The 20,487-nt window shown below is 44.1% G+C and overlaps 1 protein-coding gene across 11 annotated transcripts in view; it reads right to left on the bottom strand.

Moving 5' to 3' along the window:
* EPB41L4B (erythrocyte membrane protein band 4.1 like 4B) overlaps positions 1 to 20,487 on the bottom strand; it is a 130,752-nt gene that overhangs the window by 18,855 nt on the left and 91,410 nt on the right. For 5 of the 11 annotated variants that reach the window (XM_058694624.1, XM_058694626.1, XM_058694632.1 and 2 more), the window contains exons 16-20: positions 14,653 to 14,867; positions 12,189 to 12,307; positions 5,682 to 5,837; positions 4,802 to 4,872; positions 2,063 to 2,161 (exon numbers count right to left, since the gene is read on the bottom strand). In XM_058694624.1, coding sequence (XP_058550607.1) covers positions 2,063 to 2,161; positions 4,802 to 4,872; positions 5,682 to 5,837; positions 12,189 to 12,307; positions 14,653 to 14,867 — 660 coding nt within the window. The remainder of the gene's footprint in view (positions 1 to 2,062; positions 2,162 to 4,801; positions 4,873 to 5,681; positions 5,838 to 12,188; positions 12,308 to 14,652; positions 14,868 to 20,487) is intronic. The other 6 variants (XM_058694633.1, XM_058694630.1, XM_058694625.1 and 3 more) reach the window with 5 other exon arrangements.

The following is a 20,487-nucleotide window of genomic DNA, read 5'->3' as shown; positions in this document are numbered from 1 at the left end:
ACCCAGGCGCCCAGAAATATTTTTTAAACTGAAAATCTGAGTTTTTCCCATCTGTATTCCTTGACATTGTGCTTATTTACTTTGTCAATATCTGTGATTAGAAGAGATGAGTAAATAAGTGGTGACCAGTGTCAATGATTTAAGAACTATTAATGGGGCACAAGCTTAAATCCCATCCATTAATTTTGCTACTATTACTAATGGGGAAAATCCTGCTAGTCTTTGATTTTTGAAACAGAACACTTTGTGGGGGGTGGGGGTGGCTTAAGAAATATACATGTGAAGTTAGAGGTTTGAAAAAGGTTTACTTAAATGAGCCAATGTAGTGAGTTAAATTTTCTTCCCTTCCAGGCCATGTATTAGTCATTGTTTCCAACACGGTTACATGTCCCAAATAGGTGATAATAACCTTTGGAGTTTCAAAATGTAAAAGGAAAGGTTAATCCCGACAGCTTTATCCTCAGGGGAGCAGATTTTTTTCATGGCTTGATTTGTCCCCCAGAAGCCGTTAGGACTGTTAATTATTTGAATTACCCATTTTGGCTTTCCCAGGAAATACAGCCGCTGTAACTGTCCAGAGTTCTATTAAGGCTAATGAGGTGGGAGGTGGCTGCCTCTTTTCCTTTTCACAAGGTGCAGGTGGCAGGCCTGAGACGGCCGTTTGAGCATTGCATCTGGAGTTACCCTTCCTGGCCTACACTTTGCACTCAGGGTACCCTCTAAACTTGACCTTTTCTCAGAGGCTTTCAAGTCCTTGAAAAGAAAGGAAAGGGAACCAATTCATCCCATGGCCAGGTCCTTTGCTATGGGCTTTACCCACATTATCTCATGTTAACCCTCACAAAATTCCTCAGGGGTAGGTATCACCTCACCCATCTTACAGAAAAAGAGAGAGGCTGAAATAGTAATTTCCCCCCAGAGTTTGTAGAGGTAACCTAGCCAGGGCTCTAACAGAAAGAAGCCTTTCTGACTCCAGGGCCACATGCTTTCAATGGCACCCAAAGATCCTCTTGCAGTCCTCTGACCAATTAAACACCCAGGAATAGTGCCACAGTCAAGGTCAAGAAATGGGAACCACCACTGTGATTAGCACTGCTGCTATTACTAAACTCCTCCTCCTCTTATTACAGCCCTTACCTGTCTCCTTTGGATTGCAATTATTGGCAATCAGTTTCTCCCTCCAATAAATTGTAACTCCTGAGGTGGGAACTGGCAAAGTCATTTTGCTCTGCCTAGAACAACTTTGTGCACATGGTAGCCAAGAAATTTTCATTAAGAGAAACAAAACTGGACAGGCCCCGGTGGTTCTGGATTATTCTGGGCATGACTCCCCTCCTAGGTCTCATACAGCTCAATGACTAGCTTTGGCTCTGTTGACAAACCAGGCTACCATCTCACGATTATGCCGTAGAGGCAGCTTTTGATATGGCTCCCGATGATTCTTCCTCCTGGTATTCATGCCCATGTGTAATCCCTGACCCTGGAGAGTGGGCTAGCCCTGGCGACCTGCTTCTGATGAACAGAATACGGCAAAAGAGACGGCATGTCACTTGTGATTAGGTTACAAAAGGCTGTGAGAGTTCTTGCCTTGTGAGAGTTCTCTCTGGCTCTTCTTGTGTGCTTTCTCCAGTGGAGAAAGCGAGGGAGGCCTACATGACTAGGAACTGAGGGCAACCTCCAGACAATGGCCAGCCAGAACCAAATCCTGCCCCAAACTGCAGGAATGAGCCTGCAGGAGGCCACAGCCCTTGCCCAACCCTTGAATGCAGCTTTGTAAGAGACCCTGACGCAGAAGACCCAACTAAGCCATGCCTGGACTTCCAACCCACATAAACTGTAGTGTTTTGGAGTAATTTGTTACATAACAATCAATAACACATATGCCAACCATGTAATGTCTTCAACGAGAAAAGTCTGGTCCCATTATGACTTAAATTGGAATCAAACTGTATTTTTAGGATGGCTCTTTGGAGAGGGTGTGAGAGGCTAAAAAGCATTTATAACTGAACATTTAGCATCAATTTTGTGGTTATAATTGAAAGACTTGCTGTACAAAACTCACAAACTGTATTGTCTTGTTAACTTCCTCACACGGGGAGGCTTGATTTCCGGCTTTTCCACAGCTGGTTGGGTAGTTTCCACACGTATAGGAATAGGACTTCTAGAGGCATACCAAAAAACAGAATATTACTAACAGAAAAGTTTTATGGTATTGTTTTGGCGGTAGGGACTGCTTTCTCAGTTAATTTATACCCTTAATAACATTGATAACAAATGTACCCTTTTTTCCTCCTTTCCACTCTATTAAATATATTTATTAAATATATTATTCATATTTATTTTTAATATTAATTAATATTAATCAATTAATATACAAATTTAATATTTGTTTATATTTATTAAATATATTTATTAAGTACAACTTTAAAAAATCATAGAAAGTCCAAAAATAAAAACTAAAATCATAGGGAAGAAAATATAGCAGGTAGGAATTGAATATAATTGGGGTTCCATGTAAAGCTTCCCTACCCAAAACATCTACCTCCAGGGTTTGCTTCATTACCAGATTTTGCCTATAAAATGAGCAAAGAGAAACCTGTGGATAGCCCGTTTTCACTTCCAAGTAATCTGGAAGCTGTGTTATTTTAAATATAGCATGGAATATATTTTTTAAAAGATAAACAGAGTATTTAATATGAAAAATGCATAATCAAAAGGCCTTTAAGTCTTGTTCTAAAACATTTTAATATCGTGTATAGGTGAACATGTTAGAAACTGTTTCACTTCTATATTTCCTCCAGAAAATATGCCAGATAACCAGTGGGCCCTACTCAAAACAGTGATTTTAAGGAAAAGCTTTCATACATTGTTGTAGTAGTTATGACTAATTTCATTTTACAAAACCAGAAATTATCTTCTGGGACTAAAGGATATCAAAACAAATTGAGGTCCTCAGCAAGGAACTTCTGGCAAGGCAATGAACAATTCTGCATCCCCATTTTCTCCTCTAGTGTCTAATATGGTAATAGGCACATGGCCAGGGTCTAATCAATGTTTACTGAATAAACACGTGAATGAGCAAAATGAATTGGAGTCTGCGTAGTCCAGGTTCATGATTTCCTCAAGCTGGGACCCTAGAGTCACCTGAACATAGTCCCTGGAAGAGCTTATATTCAACCAGGAGAGCACATAACTTCACTTGGGTAGAGTGACTGGCATCTGGAAAGCTCCATGGAGGAATTTCACTTAACCAGACGGAGGGAAGACTTCCAAGGTGGAAAACAGAGTGGAGGGCTATGGGATGCAAGGCGCTGGTGCTGCTGATGGGTGAGGTCCCAAGGGAGGAGCAGGGGATTTCCCCTCCAGCGGGGGAAGAAACAGGGGGAAACTTTGTGAAGGGCCTCAGGCTCTGGGGTTTACAATGAAAGCCAAGGCGTCACTAGAGGTTTTAGGCAAGGGAATGGCTTAGTCAGAGTTGCATTTTAGTTTTTTTTTATTTTTTATTTATTTTTATCTCCCCACCCCCAGATTTGCATTTTAGAAAGGCCCTTAGAGCAAGAAGGAGGATACTGGTGAAAACAGGCTGGCCAGGAGCACTTTCGAAGACTGGGGATAGGTATCCAGGCAGAGGGATAGTGAGGGCTTGAGGTACACCAGGATTAGGGTCATGAAGGGGAGAGGACAGATATAGGGGAAAATGTGAACACTTGAATTAGTAGGACTTGGTGACCAATTATATGAAGGGATGAAGGAAGAGAAAGGCAAGGACTCCTAGGCCTCAGATCTGGATAACAGGTAGATAATAATGCCATTAACCAAGACTGAAAAACAGGTGAAGGGTTAGTGGGATAGTGTGGGAGGAGATGAATAAGATTTTGAAAAGTTCAGGAGGCAGCCGGGTATATGCCCTGGGGTATGCCTGAGTTACACCAAAACTATGGATTAGGAATCAAAGGTGACATAGAAAAGTATTAGTTTTATTTTTAACATCGAGAATTGTCCAGAGCAGTGGTTCCTGGGGTACTTGTTGAAATTCCGGTTCCTGTCCACCCCACCCCAAAGGATCTGAAAGGTCTGGAGTAGGACCCAAGAGTCTGCATTTTTAACAAGAGATTGATGCAGTGACCCTTGGACGCACTTTAGGAAACCCACCCTAGGGAGACCTCCCCAGTATTAGTAGACCACCAGGCTGGCAATGGAGTTGCCATGATCTATAGGTTGTTCCTTACTTGGGCTGAGAGGGGGAAGTGTGTCTGCTCTCTGTGAGATCAGAAGAGGAAGGTTTTCCTCTAGGGTTAAAGTGGTGGCAGCTTTAAAGCTGGAAGCTTTAAAGAACATGTGTGGTTCTAGCACCACAGAGTAGCTCAGTATGAAGAGCATATCAATGGCCAAGGGAAGAGTGATAAGCTGAGCTGGGACGGAGGAGAGAAGCCAGGTCCTAAAGGGTCTCCTGTGCTCTGTTGAGAAGTCTGGACTCCACCTTGAGAGCAATGCAGAGCCTTTAAATGACATCAAGCAGGGGAATGACAGGGTCTTATCTATATACTTGAAAAGCAACTCAAAGTGATTTCTTTGTTAGCACAGCAGGTAGAAATAATAAAACTGAGAATAAGCGGCATTTCTGAGACTTAAGCCAGTCTTTGTTTTAAACCAGTCTTTTTCTCTCTCTTTGTGCTCGCATTTTTTCCAGTTTTCTTTTTCCCCTCTGATTTTATCAGCAAATGCCCTTGTGAGTAATGTTTCAAGGATAACATTGATGATACAGAGTACTGTTTCCCCATTCAAACAGGAAGCAACAGACCTTACTTTAGCATCCTGCAGACTGGATTTCTTATTGATATTTACAAACGTCGATTCCTCTTTTCCAACCTGCTAAAGGAAACAGGCAGATTAGTCAAAACTGAGTATCTTAGTGAGTAAAGTGCTTTCAAGTCTCCAATGTTTGAAGGATTACAGAAATGTGAAGGCAACTCAAAGCACCAAGTGCTCAGTCAATAAGAAATTTTCTCTGGTGTTTATATAAGTTAACAAAAAAAAAATGTTTTCGTGAGTCATCCCCCATCATTGGGATTAACACTTAATCATTCAAATGCAATCAATGCTTGCATTCATACTTTTATTGAGCCCCTGCTATGTGCCACCTCACGCTTGAATGAGAAAGGGATGGTGTGGGAAAAGTCAAACCCACACTTTAATCCCCCACCTCACATTGTAGATCAGGAATAATAATCAGCTCTATGCTCGCATATCACAGCTTACAAAGGAATTCAGAATCTGTCTTTTCATATCAGTGTAATAAGCCTGGGAGGAATTATGTCATATGATTTTGAAAGAAGCCTGTTCTTCCTGCCTCTGGTGAGTCCCACAAAGAATGGTGGGGGAGGAAAGGACGCCCACTCAGCCAGTGAGGCCAGCTGACTGGATGCTGGAGGTCACTGCCGCAGCCTGTGGTCTTCATACCCATCACAACCTACAGAGCCGGCCCCTTCGCTTACACAGTTAACAGGTGTATGCCAGTTAATAACTCTTGGTATTCAAACTGTTCACACAAAAGGTGTGGTTCCTGTCTCCTGACTGGACCCTGACTGACAGTATCTCAGGCCTAGAGTGCCTCTTTCTTCTATATGGCCGGAAGAAAATCCTGTGACACGAAATCAAAGGAATGCATGTGCTTCGGGTACCTGAGCACTCACTCGGGATGCGTTCTCCAGCTGGGCTTTCAAAATGTTACACTTCACGTGATCAGCTACAGGGGAAGGCAAAAGTGGGGTCTGAAGAGTCTTCTCAGAAACCTTTTTTTCTTCAGCCTGTGACAAACCCAGAACACACGCCACAGACTATATAAGCAAAGAGGAAAGACAACACTTACATCAACCTTTCCGTTCAACCGTAACTGCAAATAGCACAGTCTTAAACACATGCCCAAGTATGTCACCAACTCCTTATATCTGTGCCACTGCTCGTACTATTTGCAAAGGATTCACAAGCACATCCTCCCCTCCTCTGGTGAAGTGGGGAGAGGAGGTACTAGGGAACTTATGAGGACGGGGTGAAGGTTAAAGAGTAGAGGCTCTTCCAGAGTTATGCAGTGAGAGCCTGGGGCAGCTCCAGGACTCCAGCCTCGAGTTTCCCACAGCCTAGTGCAGCGCTGTTTCCCCCATAACCGCCACCTCTTACATAGAAAGATTCAATTCCGTGACTTGTTGGAGAAAGAGTGCAAAATAGTCACCAGTGTTTTTACAATAAATCTTGCTGAAAATTGCGTAGCTCAAGAAACCTGTGTCTGGGCTACCTCATTGTAGAATGTAATTTGGTACCAACTTCACTATTTTTCCCATTTCCTAGGTACTAACTAAACATGTACCTATAATTTATTTTATTTTTAAGGATTTTATTTTATTTTAAAGTTTTTTAGAGAGAAAGAGAGAGAGGACAAGTGGGGGAGAGGGGCAGAGGGAGAGAGAGCAAGAGAATCTTACGGAAGCTCCACGCTCGGCGCAGAGCCCAACATGGACCTCCATCCCAAAACCCTGGAAGCATGACCTGAGCCGAAATTAAGAGTCGGGAGCTCAAGTGACTGAGCCCCCAGGCACCCCTTAAAGATTTTATTTTGAAGTAATCTTTACACCCAGTGTGGGGCTCGAACCCACAACCCCAAGCCCAAGAGTCACATACTCTACTAACTGAGCCAGCCAGGCGCCCCAACAGGTACCTATAGTTTATATGATCCAATTACGGTGGATTACCCCGGCACTACCTATTTTAAGTGTGTCCTAAACAATAATATCTTTGAAATCACAGGCTTGGTGACTATTACGTTTATTATAATAGACATTATGATAATTACATAACTATTAAAAAAAATACTCATTTAGGTGTACAACCTGAAATCATCATTTCAGGTACAACCTGAAATCACACTGGAATTAATGTCTTAATGTTAACCATGCCTATTGTGGTCATTGCATATTCCAGTGCTAACATGGTGCTTGGCACACGGCAGGTGTTCAATAAATACCTACTAAAGAAGATTATAATGATATAGAGTTATTATTAAAAGAGATGTGCTTACTAAGAAAGCTATAAGACCATATGACTGCTGAAAGTCAATTAAGTGATATCAGGACTTCATGTGGCATGTTAGCAAGAACAAAATGTTGCAAAGGCCTCAAGTTCTGCAAGTTCCAAAATTAATCTCATTTACTAATTTGAAAGTCTGATTGAGCACCTTGGTACACATAGCAGGAGTGTTATGAAAGCCCCAGAGGAAGAGGCAACTGGCTGGTTGACATCATTTAATAAAGAAAAGAGAGCTCTTCAGGGGCGCCTGGGTGGCGCAGTCGGTTAAGCGTCCGACTTCAGCCAGGTCACGATCTCACGGTCCGTGAGTTCGAGCCCCGCGTCAGGCTCTGGGCTGATGGCTCGGAGCCTGGAGCCTGTTTCCGATTCTGTGTCTCCCTCTCTCTCTGCCCCTCCCCCGTTCATGCTCTGTCTCTCTCTGTCCCAAAAATAAATAAAAAACGTTGAAAAAAAAAAAAAAAAGAAAAGAGAGCTCTTCAAACGCATAGAGGAGCATTTGGTAGAACACGTAGAATGAAGCAATTTCACATAACAGCAAGATAAGCAGAGACAGAAGACCTGGATTTTAATCTCTGCTCTTTCCCTTTCTGGCACCATAGAAAGAAGATGATGCTGATAATGATCACGATTATGATCATGATGATAAAAAGAAAAATAATGCCAGTAGCTCATGTTTACTGAGAGCTTATTGTGGGCCAGGCACTCACTAAGCACATTTCATTGGGTCCTCTCACTTGACCATCCCATTCGAAGGTAGACAGGATCATTATCCTCATTTTATAGATGAGAAAAACAAAGCAGGGAGATGGTAAGTCATTTGCCCAAGTCACACAGAAAGGATGCAAAAGAGCCACGATTCACACTCAGGATCAGGTGACTGCAAAGCTACGGCTCTTGACCACTCGGCCACACTGGATCCCCTTAACCTCCCTGGGTCTCAGTTTCTTTCTTCATAAGATTATTGTGATGAGAAAATGAGAAAAAAAAATAGATTTGAATGGCACTTTCGCATTAGATTCTTTGGCTAGAAAATACAACTACACAAGAGCATCAGATATGAGGACACTAATAATCCTAAGCCATCAAGTTGGGTATGAAGAGAACAGACTCTTTTGAGTGGAGTCATTATCCCCAAAGACTTAGCATTCCCCAAAAGGCAAATAAGTAACTTATTTATTCTGAAAGATGAGCTTGACAGGATTGCTCTAGGATAACTTATCTTGTGCTTGTAAATCCTGCGACATGAAGATAATTGTTTAACACCCGCACATGTGTTTTCACTGGTGTGTGAAGAGTTAACTTTTTAATTAGATGTAATTTTTGGGAATGAGATGCTGGAATACAAGAATTAAATTGGTTCTAAAGCCCACTTGAGGTTTTTGACAATTGCTTAAGGGGGTAGAGTTATACTGGCAGTAATGACCGAAGATGTATTTTAAAACAATGAATGCTGCTAAAATAAAAAAGAATGGGAATTCAGCATTGATTTCCCCTTTGAATTTAGTCATATTAAACTCCTTTTTTGGATGTAAAACCCAAGCTGGCTCATTACTGTTCTATCTGGCAAAGCAGGAGCTACTGGCCAGCTCCACAAATTGACCCAGGTGAAAACCAATATAAATTTTGGAAAAGTTGACTATCATTCTACGAATACGTTTGCATCAAAGATATCTCTATGAGATAAACATCTGGGCTATGAGTCCATAATTCCAGCCTGGAGGATGGTTCCAAGAATGTTGTGCTTTCTCTCTTCTGCATGACCACGTGTCGTGTTTTGCATTCAGTTTGAATTGTGAAAAGATGCTTTACCATTCAATATTGAAATACAGATTTTAAAACATACAAATAAATGACAATTGGGCTTTGATATGATTATAGTTGGAAACAGTCCATCTGTTTGGAGAAGTCGTTTGGGGATAAAGAAATGATCAGATGCATTTTATAATTGTTTATAAAATTGTTTACATATTTGAAATCTGGTGAGATCTAAATTCCTGTGATAATTTTGGGTACCACTTTGGAACTGGGTGATGAAAATGTCTTCTCAACACTAAATCAAGAACAGCAACTTATCCAAATCTTAGAAAAATCAGAGGATTCTCGATCCTTGAAAGCCACTGAAGCCACTGGTCACCAATTGTGGTATCAGGGAGAGTTGTCTGTGGTATCAGGGAGAGGGGTCTGTTGCATGGAATGTTTGATTAATAATAAAGAGTCACAGTGTGAAGTAACATACTTTGCCTATATGTTAAGACAAACTCAAGGTTATCTGACATCACTTTATCCCACTTGCTTACTAATGTATTTCCTCAAGTGGAAGTAGAAAAAGGGGGCTCCAGGGGCACCTGGGTGGCTCAGTTGGTTAAGCGTCCGACTTCGGCTCAGGTCATGATCTCATAGTCTGTGAGTTCGAGCCCCGTGTCGGGCTTGGTGCCTACAGTTCAGAGCCTGGAGCCTGTTTCGGGTTCTATGTCTCCCTCACTCTCTGCCCTTCTCCCACACACTCTCTGTCTCTCTCTCTCTCAAAAATAAACATTAAAAAAAAAAACTTGACACAAATGCTTAGAGCAGCATTGCTCATAGTAGCAAAAAATAAAAAGAGAAAAGGAAAAAAGGGGCTCCAGGGAAATGCGCAGTAACTCACAGTTGTCTCAGCTACACCTTAACCCAGACCAAGCCACTATTGTTGATGGCCCACCAATACTCATGGCAACCACAAATTACGTAGAGCTTGGGAGCGGTCTGCTGCTATCTGCTGTATTTCCTCGCAAAATATTTTTGGGTTCTGCCAAACTCTAGGTAAGCCTCTGTTAAAACCATTTATTGTGTGGACTGCAGGAAAAAAAAAGTTTGAAAACGAAGAGACTAAGAGAAAGAAGACCAATCCGGGGGCCACATGATATATTAGCGCATGATATTATTGAGCACAGAAGAGGCTGCTCAGTAAGGATTCGTTGACTGAGTGAATGTAAGTGCCACCCTGAAGGAGGGATTCTTTCCAGCTGGCCATCAGGGAGGGTGGTATAGAAGAAAAAGTGGGTGACTGGGCCCTTGGTGTTGTCAAAGGGACTTTAGGCTGCCATTTGGGGGAAGTAGGCATGTAGGGAAATGAGCATCTTCTAAGACATCTTGGAAGTCTAGTACAGGCTAGAGGGTTGGCTGTGGTGGAGGAAGAGCCCTTGAAGGAGGTGTAACCTTCCCATGCTCACCAGAGCAGGTAAGGAGGGAGAGCTTCCCAGGCCAGATCTTCCAAATTCTTCTTATTCCCTCTAATAAAGGGGCAGAGCTGGGGGCACCTGGGTGGCTCAGTTGGTTAAGCTTCAGACTCCTGATTTCAGCTCAGGTCATGATCTCATGGTTCATGGGCTCAAGCCCCACACTGGGCTCTGTGCTGACAGTGTGGAGACTGCTTGGGGTTCTCTCTCTCTTTCTCTCTCTCTCTGCCCCTCTCCACTTGTGTGTGCTCTCTCGCTCTCTCACTCTCTCTCTCTCTCTCTCTCTCTCTCTATTTTAAGATAAATACAATTTAAAAAAGAAAGGAAGGGAACTTCCTCAATTTGGTAAAGAACAGTTACAATAACATACAGCTAACATCATTACTTAATGGTGAGCTTTCACCATTTTAAGATAAAATTTGGCTTTCATAAGGCTGTTCATTTGGATATATGAACAGGCCTAGCCAAGGGCACCTGGGTGGCTCAATTAGTTAAGCATCAGACTCTTGATTTCGGCTCAAGTCATGATCTCACAGTTCATGGGATCGAGCCCCACGTTGGACTCCGTGCTGACAGCATGGAGCCTGCTTGGGATTTCTCTCTCCCTCTCTCTACCCCTCCTCTGCTCTCTCTCACCCTCTCTGTCTCTCTTAAAATTAAAAAAAAAAAATTAAACATTAAAAAAAAAAGAGTAGGTCTAGCCAAAAGAGTTTTGCTTTCACCCTGTTCCTCTCTTCCTCCTTCCTTAAATCCCTCCCTTCTTTCCATCAGCAAACAGTTACTGAGCATCCACCACATGCCAGGCACTGTCAGAATAAGAGATAGAGAGTGCTATGGAGTGAACTGTGACACTCCCCCCCCATTCATAGGTTGAAGCCCTACCCCACAATATGATGGGATTTGGAGATGGGGCCTTTGGGAAGTAAACAGATTTAGAGGAGGTCATGAGATGGGGCCCTCATGATAGGATTAGTGGCTTTATAAGAAGTGGAAGAGAGAGGGGCACCTGGCTGGCTCAGTCAGTAGAGCGTGCAACTCTTGATCTCATGGTTGTGGGTTGGAGCCCCATATTGGGTCGAGAGATTACGTAAAAATAAAATATTAAAAGAAAGGAAAAGAAAGGAAAAGAAAAGAAAAGAAAAGAAAAGAAAAGAAAAGAAAAGAAAAGAAAAGAAAAGAAAAGAAAAGTCGTCTGGGTGGCTCAGTTCGTTGAGTGTCCAACTCTTGATTTCAGTTCAGGTCATTATCCCAGGGTTGTGGGATCGAGCCCTATGTTGGGCTCAGTCCTAAGCGTGGAGTCTGCTTAAGATTCTCTCTCTCCTTCTGCCCCTCTCCCCTGCTCACACACATTCTCTCTCTAAAATAAAAAATTAAAAAAAAAAAAAAAAAGAAGAGGAGGAAAGAAAGAGTGAGCTCTCTTTGCAGGTAAGGATACAGTTACAAGGCAACCATTTGCAAGTCAGGAAGAGAGTCCTTACCAGTGAATCAAACTGACTGACACCTTGATCTTTGCCCTACCAGCCTCCAGAAGAATGAGAAATATCTGTTGTTTAAGCCACCCTATCTATGGTAATTTGTTATAGCAGCCTGAGCAGACCAATATAGAGAGGTAAAAATGGAAGGTGGTAAATGTGGGTGCCTCCTCATTGGGCTTTAGTTCTAGAAGGAGGGAGAGATCACTAATAGATCCGTCCAGCCCATTAGCCTCAGCACTGAGCACAATTCCTCGTGCTGTAATTCACCCAAAGAGACTGAACAGAAATGTCAGGAAAAATTAGATAGAAATCCCTCCAAGACAAAGGCACATAAACTAGGAGGTGGGCCAGGGCAATAATCAGATGTTTGACGTGAGCCCCAGTTCCATGGTCATCACCCACCCCTGGTCCTTTGCACCTTATTTATGTTGATGTGCAGAGCAGGCCAGGGTCCCGCTGCCTTCACAGTTTCCAATTCCAGCTTCTTTAGATGGGCAGCAGCTTCGCTGAACAGGGCAGGTCCTCCTGGACTCAGTTCTACAAGTGGCCAGGGGAATGAATAAAGAGAGGTTGAAATATATATGTGATAGAGATATGTATGATAAATGATGCTCACCAGAGCCTGATCCCCAGTACCCTTTCTATCTGCCTTCTCCCCCAGCAGCTTAAATCCCTTGAATATGGCCAGCTGATGGGCTCTGAGAACACCTAAAATCAAGGGTTCAAGGCCTAACTCTGCCAATATGAGCTGGGTGGCCTTGGGCAAGTCACTTTACCTCTCTGAGCCTCTGAGCCATTTTAAAATGAAAATAAAATTACTCACCCTGCAGAGTTGCTGTGAATATTAAGTGAGGTCATTTGTGTACAAATGCTTTATTAATGGAAAAACACTATGCAAATTAGAAAGATGAGCGTTGAGGCTCACAGGCATATGAATGTTCCTTGAAAACCATGTTACGTTTCTAAAACCAAATTCACGGATTTTGATTTCTGTACTATTTTGGACTAGTTTGCCACCACTCCTTCCACTGGCTACTATTTATCCATTAATACAGTGAAATATACATTAATTATTAAACATTCATTACATATGAAAACTTGTACCAAGTATTATTTGCAATTGGGATCTGGGCAGCTGGAATAAAAAGATAAATGAGGCACAATTCTAGTTTAGTGAGGAAGACAGAGACAGGTGCAGATAATCCACATAAGAGTGATAAAATTATCGGGGCGCCTGGGTGGCGCAGTCGGTTAAGCGTCCGACTTCAGCCAGGTCACGATCTCGTGGTCCGGTCCGTGAGTTCGAGCCCCGCGTCGGGCTCTGGGCTGATGGCTCGGAGCCTGGAGCCTGTTTCCGATTCTGTGTCTCCCTCTCTCTGCCCCTCCCCCGTTCATGCTCTGTCTGTCTCTCTCTGTCCCAAAAATAAATAAAAAACGTTGAAAAAAAAATTAAAAAAAAAAAAAAAGAGTGATAAAATTATCTAATTGCTACAGGGGCAGAAGGGAAGGCACTCCAAAGCTAGGAATCAGAAAGGCGTGTTAAAGAAGGCTCCACTGACAATATTTGAGCTTGTTCCGGAAGAAATGTGTAGGAGGTCACTAAGGTGGAGAAAAGCATTCCAGGCACAGGGAGTAGCAGGTGCAAAAGGACAGAGCTGGGAGCACAGCACAGTATTTGGTGAGAGGAGAGGAGTTTTGGGTGGCTGGGGTGTAGTGAGGAGTCGGGGAAGGCTGAGGTCCTTGGCAGGGACTGGGCTGGGAAGGTCTGTGTATGGCCACATGGCCTTTGTCTCAGGACAGTGACACGCCATTGAAAGGTCTTTGGTCAGAGCTGTCTGTGATGAGAGCTCTCAGGTCGGCAGCTACAAGATGGAGGTTGCATTGGAGGAGGTACCCCTTAGGGGGGCTGTTACGGTCATCTGGCTACAAAAAGATGAGGCATGGCCTAGAAAGGCAATGTGGATAGTGATGAGGGGATCAAGTTCTGATTCCTCAACCCCAGGTGAATGATGAACTTCCATTTCTGGCTCAACCTAGAATTATCCCCTGTGGTCTACAGGTGATGGCTCCTTAGCTCATCCATTTCACCAGTTCACAGACTCATGAAATGTCAGAGCTGGAAGATTCCTTGGTCATAAACTAGACATCCTCTATCCCATTTCATAGATGAGAAAACTGAGGGTCCAAGAGGCAACTTGGCTCAAGAGTGAAAACCAGAATTGAAGCCTCTTGTCTCTACCTCAGTGCTTTTGCCCATCATGTGTGATAAAGAACCAGCTCTTCCCCCTCAGTCTGTTGCAGAACAATTCTTTGGTAAAGTATAATAAAAGAGATTTTCTAGAAAACCAAAATAACAGACGTATAAAATCCAAGCCCACTGTTATTAGTTGTAACAGATACAAAATCACCCTAGCCTATTGCTAAAAATGCTGTGAACTGCTTACTCTCCATCTCCCAACTTCTCTCAATGGGACCCGAAACACTGGGCCTCCCTGACATCACTTTGCTCTCGGAAGGTGAAGTCGGAAATGGGACAGAAGGGGTTTTCCTGTAATTAGGAAAGTACAGATTCTAGCCACCTGGCTTCTGTCCTCTTTCTATTACTTGAGCCTGTGGAAATAGAAACAGCTAAGGAAGGAGGTGGAGAGAGCACCGCCACATTGGATTAAATCAGAGTTTACTGGTAACCCGTAATCCTTCAGCTGCTCCTGCTTAAATGCACAAGGCTCTTGCCTGCTCTTGCCCAGACCCGGCGACCCAGAACTGATGTTACTGCCTTTTCATGCTGCGCTGAAAGGGCCTGTCTTGAGGATCCAGGAAAGCCGCCCGTGCCCTGCAGCATCCCTCCCCTCACCCTGCCCTCTGCACTCCTACTCACTTACTTGTAAGGGATTTACTGCTGGAGTTTGGGGATCTCAGAGGCCCCTCCTTGTTCTCCAGAGTCAGCGAGAGGCCATAGTTTGGGTGGTGCTGGTGCTGGTGGTGGTGGTGGTGGTGCCTTCCTGAAGCTTTGGTAGTGAAAGGCGTGCCCCCGTTCTCCTCGATGCCAAAAGGCAGCCGGTCCGCGCTGCTGAGCCCTGGGGAAGGGAGCGGGTAGCTGTGGAAGGTGTCAGAGTCAGGATTTAGAAGAGTAAAGAGGCTTGATGTTCCCGTGTGTACTTTAAAAGATGTTCTCTGGCCATTAAAACCCAAGAGAAGTAGGTTCAGCAAACAGACCCACATGGTTACTGTAAAACAGGACACAATGGCAACAGTGCGTTCAAAGAAAAAGCAGAAAGTGGAAATTTGTGTATATCAGAGATCTCAAACCTTAACAAATTCTTAATTTGAAGTTATATAGCTTCTATTAAAAAAAAAGGGGGGCGCCTGGGTGGCTTGGTCGGTTAAGCGTCCGACTTCGGCTCAGGTCACGATCTCACGGTCCGTGAGTTCGAGCCCCGCGTCGGGCTCTGTGCTGACAGCTCAGAGCCTGGAGCCTGTTTCAGATTCTGTGTCTCCCTCTCTCTCTGCCCCTCCCCTGTTCATGCTCTGTCTCTCTCTGTCTCAAAAATAAATAAACGTTAAAAAAAATTTTAAAAAAATAAAAAAATAAAGACATTCCTTAAATAGAAGGAGGAAATAAAAAGCAATAGCAACACACAATTTTGTAGCCATCCCATAACAAGATCATGACACAAACAGAAGTCTTAGAGTCACTTCCTCTTCCTCTTGATCACCCCACCGTGCAGAAACACCTGCTGGGGCAATGCCATGACATCTTTCATTCTAACTGCTCTCTCCATTTTTACCAAAATTGCCCTATTGATAGGGAAGCCTATGTCATCTCCCATTGAGACTCCCGGAACAGATTTCTTTCTTTTTTTTTTTTTAATTTTTTTAATGTTTATTTATTTTTGAGAGAGATGGAGACAGAATGCAAGTGGGTTAGGGGCAGAGAGGGAGACACAGAATCCGAACCAGGCTCCAGGCTCCAGGCTCCGAGCCGTCAGCACAGAGCCCGACGCAGGGCTCCAACTCACAAGCTGTGAGATCATGACCTGAGCCGAAGTCAGACACTCAACCGACTGAGCCACCCAGGTGCCCCTTGAAACAGATTTCTAACTGTTCTCCCTGCATCTACTCTCTCCTTCAGCCCATTGCCTACAGAGCTGGAGCCAGGGTGCTATTCTTGTCCACACTGGCTGCCTCCTGGAGACTTTGCTCAGGACAGTCTTACATGGTGCATGCGTGTGTAAGGACATGAATAAGGTGTGACTGGCTTCTGGGGGTCACAGCCCAGCCTCATTTCTCCAACGTGAAACATAACCAAGGGTATCCAGCTTCTCTGCACAGCCAGTAATGGGGGCAACAAAAAGTAGAAATGCCTAGGTTCTAGTCTTAGTTCTGCCCTAACCTTGTGCAGGAACCCTGGACAGTTGCCCTGGGCTTGTTTTCTCCTCTGTGACACGAGGTGGGTCAGGTGATTCTGGCTGCATTTCCAGGTCTGAAAATCATCCTTTCTTCCAGCTATCTATATAGTACTTGCTGTGTCCTAGGTGCTGTGCTAGCTATTTTACATAAAATATCCATTTCATAGATGTAGAGACCTTTGCCTGGTACACAGTAGGTGTTCCATACTTTTTCGATGAAAGGAGAGAAGGGAGGAAGGGAGGGAAGAAAGGAAGGAAGAAAGGAAGGAGGATTAATGAAGCTGTGGGTCTGGGATTTGACAACAGCTGTGTGGATTCCAAAGCCTGTTGGCATTATTTTCCTGTCTCTCACGTATGTTGAAAATAATGTCTGTCCTAAGGAGGCACAGAGACTGGGAGCTCAGAACACAAAAAACTCCCTTTAGCCTAGGAGGATGGAGGGCTTCCCAATTTAGGGCTCATCTTGGATTACCCTGAATAGGAGAATGAACACCCAAGGGGAAAGATGTCCTATAGCAGAGATCTGCTGTACATTCAGGGCTGGAGGTGGAGTTGGAAAGCTTTGAGTAAGACCTTCTGAGGAATGGCAAGTAGACACCATCTCCTGTGCCAGCTCTAAGTGATTCTCACCCTCTGCTTGGAATGCAAGATCAAGAAGGAGTCTGAGGTTGTGCCCAGCTCAGGAGGAAAGAGTGCTGTGATTGATTAGTGATGTCTGCCATGGACTTAGAATAGAGCATTGGCATCATGTACTTGTCTTTCCAAGGTAAAAGTGTGTGATTTTTTATTTCAAGGAAACCCAGAGTGAAAAGTTAAACAGGAAAATAAATATATATGCAGGGAATGATAAATTGCATTTAATAACATGTCAAATAAAATATGCATGTGTGATTTTCCTTTCACAGCTACTTATGGAGAAGACTGAGCAAGACAAATGGGAAGAGAAATAGATGAGGGTCAGAGAAGCTGCCTGAATCTTGTCAGGGCAGGGGTCTCCAGAAGAGCAAAGGTTTCTAAGCAGGACCAGAATGACCTGGGAGCTCTCTCAGCTCATACACATGAGGGACCACCATCCTGGAGATGCTAATTCACGGAGTTTTATAGACTTGTGGGTCTGTTAAGGAAACCTCTGCTCATGGTCTCATGGACTGCTCCCTGCAGAACTCTAGGGGGTGCCCTACACATTGACTACGATGTAAATGGCGTCCACTAGAGTTTTGCATCTGCCCTGTTCACAGGGACCTCAGAGAAGGTCAGGCCCACCCAGAGGGTCCAGCAGGACTCAGCAGCCCCAGAACCGTGGGTCCCACTGGTTAAAGTTCAGGAAATGAGACCAGCTCTGTGCTCATTGTCAACAGAGAGTGAAGCTCATGAGGCTTCTGGTGTTCTGGAAAGAAGGTCTCAAGTCCTGGTTTTGAGAGGGTGATGGAGGAGGGGTATATAGGCTTCAGTCTCTATTTCCACGAGCTGAGAGTTGAGAAGAAATCTGGTGTGGAAGAACAGGGCTGCCTGTGTGTCCAGCACTGTCCTAGGTACTTCAGCATTTAACTTTTGGAGTTATCCCTCAAGGAAGCTGCTGATGCCTTGTGTTACACTGGGGCTTACGGAAGGTGAGCAATGTGCCCTGTTAGTAAAGGTGAGTGAGAAGTCGAACCAGATCTAATATCTTCTCTTCCTTTCTTTCAGAGGAAGCCCCCATTCCCATTCTACTTCCAACTCCAGAGAAGCCAGTGCTCTATTGAGGGGGGGTGTGTGTGTGTGTGTGTCATACAGGACTTTCTTGACTCTATTAGGGGTGCCCATAGCTCTGCAGGCCCAGGAGGGTGGGATGCTCTTACAGCCCTGCCTGATCCCACAAGAGCCTCTTCCCTCCTTGGCCCTGGGATCCCAGCATGCTCAATCAAAACGTGTCGCATACTGGATAATGGGGTAATTATTTGAAATGTTACAATTAAAATACTATAGTTATATTTAGTTATAATTAAAGTATTATAATAATTAGTATATTAGTATTATTATACCATTACATACTAAATATTATAATTAGTATAATAATGGTATTATTCACAATAATTCTCCAGAATCCATGCCAGAACTGTGAGGAGGGCAGGGCAAAAATTGGGGAAGGTCTTGAACTGGAAAACAGAACCCACAAGGCTTTCTCTCAAAGAGGCCAGAATGATCAGGTGCTCTCAGAAGCCAACCGCACCACACACTCTACAGCTCAGCCAAGTTCTGGGCGACATGGGCTCCTGGAGGCAGCCCTGGGCATCTAATCCTAGATAAGAAACCACAGAATTATAGAAATGGAGACCCTCCCTTTGGTGGTTTTAAACCCTAGATGTGAATATTAAAATCACCAGGGGAACCCCCATACGCCGCTGGTGGGAATACAAAATGGTCCAGCTGCTTTCGGAAAACACCGAAATTAGTGTTGTTGTCAAGGAAGTTAAACATACAGTGACCATATGACCCAGCAATTCCACTCCCAGGTATATACCCAAGAGGAATGAACACATATCCATGCAAAAACCTGTCCATGGATATTCGTAGCAGCATTAAACATGATGGCCAGAAGGCAGAAACAACCCAAATGTCCATCAACTGACGAATGGATAAATAAAATGTAGTATAGTCACACAATGAAATATTATTTGGCCATAAAATGGAATGAAATATTGATCCATGCTATGACATAACAGAACCCTGAAAACATTATGCCGAGTGAAAGAAGCCAGACACAAAAGGCCAGGTGTTGTATTATTCCATTTACACGAAGTGTTCAGAATAGGCAAAGCCATAGAGACAGAAAGTAGATTACTGGTTACCTAGGACTGGGGAGGATTGTGTGTGTGGGGGGAACAGGGAGTAACTGCTGATACAGGGTCTCTTTAGGGGAGGTGAAAATGTTCTAAAATTAGATCGTAGTGATGGTTGTACAACTTAGCGAAAATGCTAAAAACCACTGAGCGGTACAATTTAAACTGGTGAATTGTAGGATTATTAATTTAGATCTTTATAAAATTGATTTCTAAAAATCGCCAGGGAAGATTTTGAAAAATATCAGGGTCTAGCCCCTACCCCAGACCAATTACGTCATCATCTATCTCTAAATCCGAATGTGCAGCCAGGACCGAGAACCACTGTCCTGGTCCAACGTCTTCATTTTGCATATGGGGCATCGGGGTTCACCGGGGGAACGAGGTGACCGGGTCACGCCGTGGGTAAGTAGCTGAGCCTGGGACACAATCCAGGACTACTGCCTCTCTGCTTGCTGCCCATCTGCTACATCTTCCCATCTGCCTTGGCTTCTATTTAAGGCAGCAAATGCACTCATCGGGAAAATCCTAAGACCTCCTTAGAACCTCACTGCCTGAGACAACCTTATGTATACATCTTGCCTTCCCAACGACACAGTAAGGTCTGGAGGAACAGAGACTGTCACGTCACATGTCTTCATATCCTCCACTGTGCTAAGCACACAGCAGGCGTTCAATGAATACTGGTTAGATAAAAATTAAGTATCCACGCATTCGATAACTATTTGAGTGCTAAGTCTTGTGCCTAGCACTGTGGTAGGCATGGGGGGTTGTCCTTGCCCTCAAGGAGCTCGCTGCTGAGTAACAAGTCCAAGGCAGTATGACAGGTGCTTTGATAAGTGTTAGGTGAGGAGGGCCACCTGAGGTAGCCTAGGGAAGAGCCAATAGGGAGGAAGAGTTTATGTGCATATTGTAAGGAAGAGTTCTCACTTTTTTTCTGAAACGAAGAACCAGTTGTCCCAACATCACCAAAGACATAATTCATCCTTGTCCCACTAACTTGAAATGCCACCTTCTGCATGTGGCAGTCACTTTCCTGGGTGCTCTCAGATCCCCCACTCTGCTCTGCCCTCACCCACCTGCTCTGTTTCCAAGGAAATACACTTCTCAGGCTCCCTGCCCTCTGGCTTTTAGGTAGGCTTGGCCAGTGGTACGCACGAGTGAAAGAGACTGGGAAAAGGAGACAAATCAAGGTATTTCTTCCCCATCTCTTCCTGCCTCAGGTGATGTTTCCAGCAGTAGCTGCAGGGTCCCTGTGGCCCCAGCTCCTGGGCTCTGGAACACTGCCACCTCCCTTTGTCCCTGTGTCCCTCCAGCTGTAGTTCTAGTGTCACTAATTTCTCGGTTGCCTTGCTGTCCAAGTTAGCTTCCTCATTCTTCATCCCTTGTGGAACCAATTCCCTGTAAGAAATGCCTAGAGGGGCTTCAGTTTTCCTGATTGCCCGTGACTGATGCACAACATCCACCACAGGTTCTAGGTAGTTTTCCT

Source organism: Neofelis nebulosa, chromosome 12, assembly GCF_028018385.1.
Source record: "Neofelis nebulosa isolate mNeoNeb1 chromosome 12, mNeoNeb1.pri, whole genome shotgun sequence".
Lineage (NCBI taxonomy): Eukaryota > Metazoa > Chordata > Mammalia > Carnivora > Felidae > Neofelis > Neofelis nebulosa.
The sequence above is the reverse complement of the archived record's forward strand: the minus strand, read 5'-3'. Positions and strand labels throughout refer to the sequence as shown.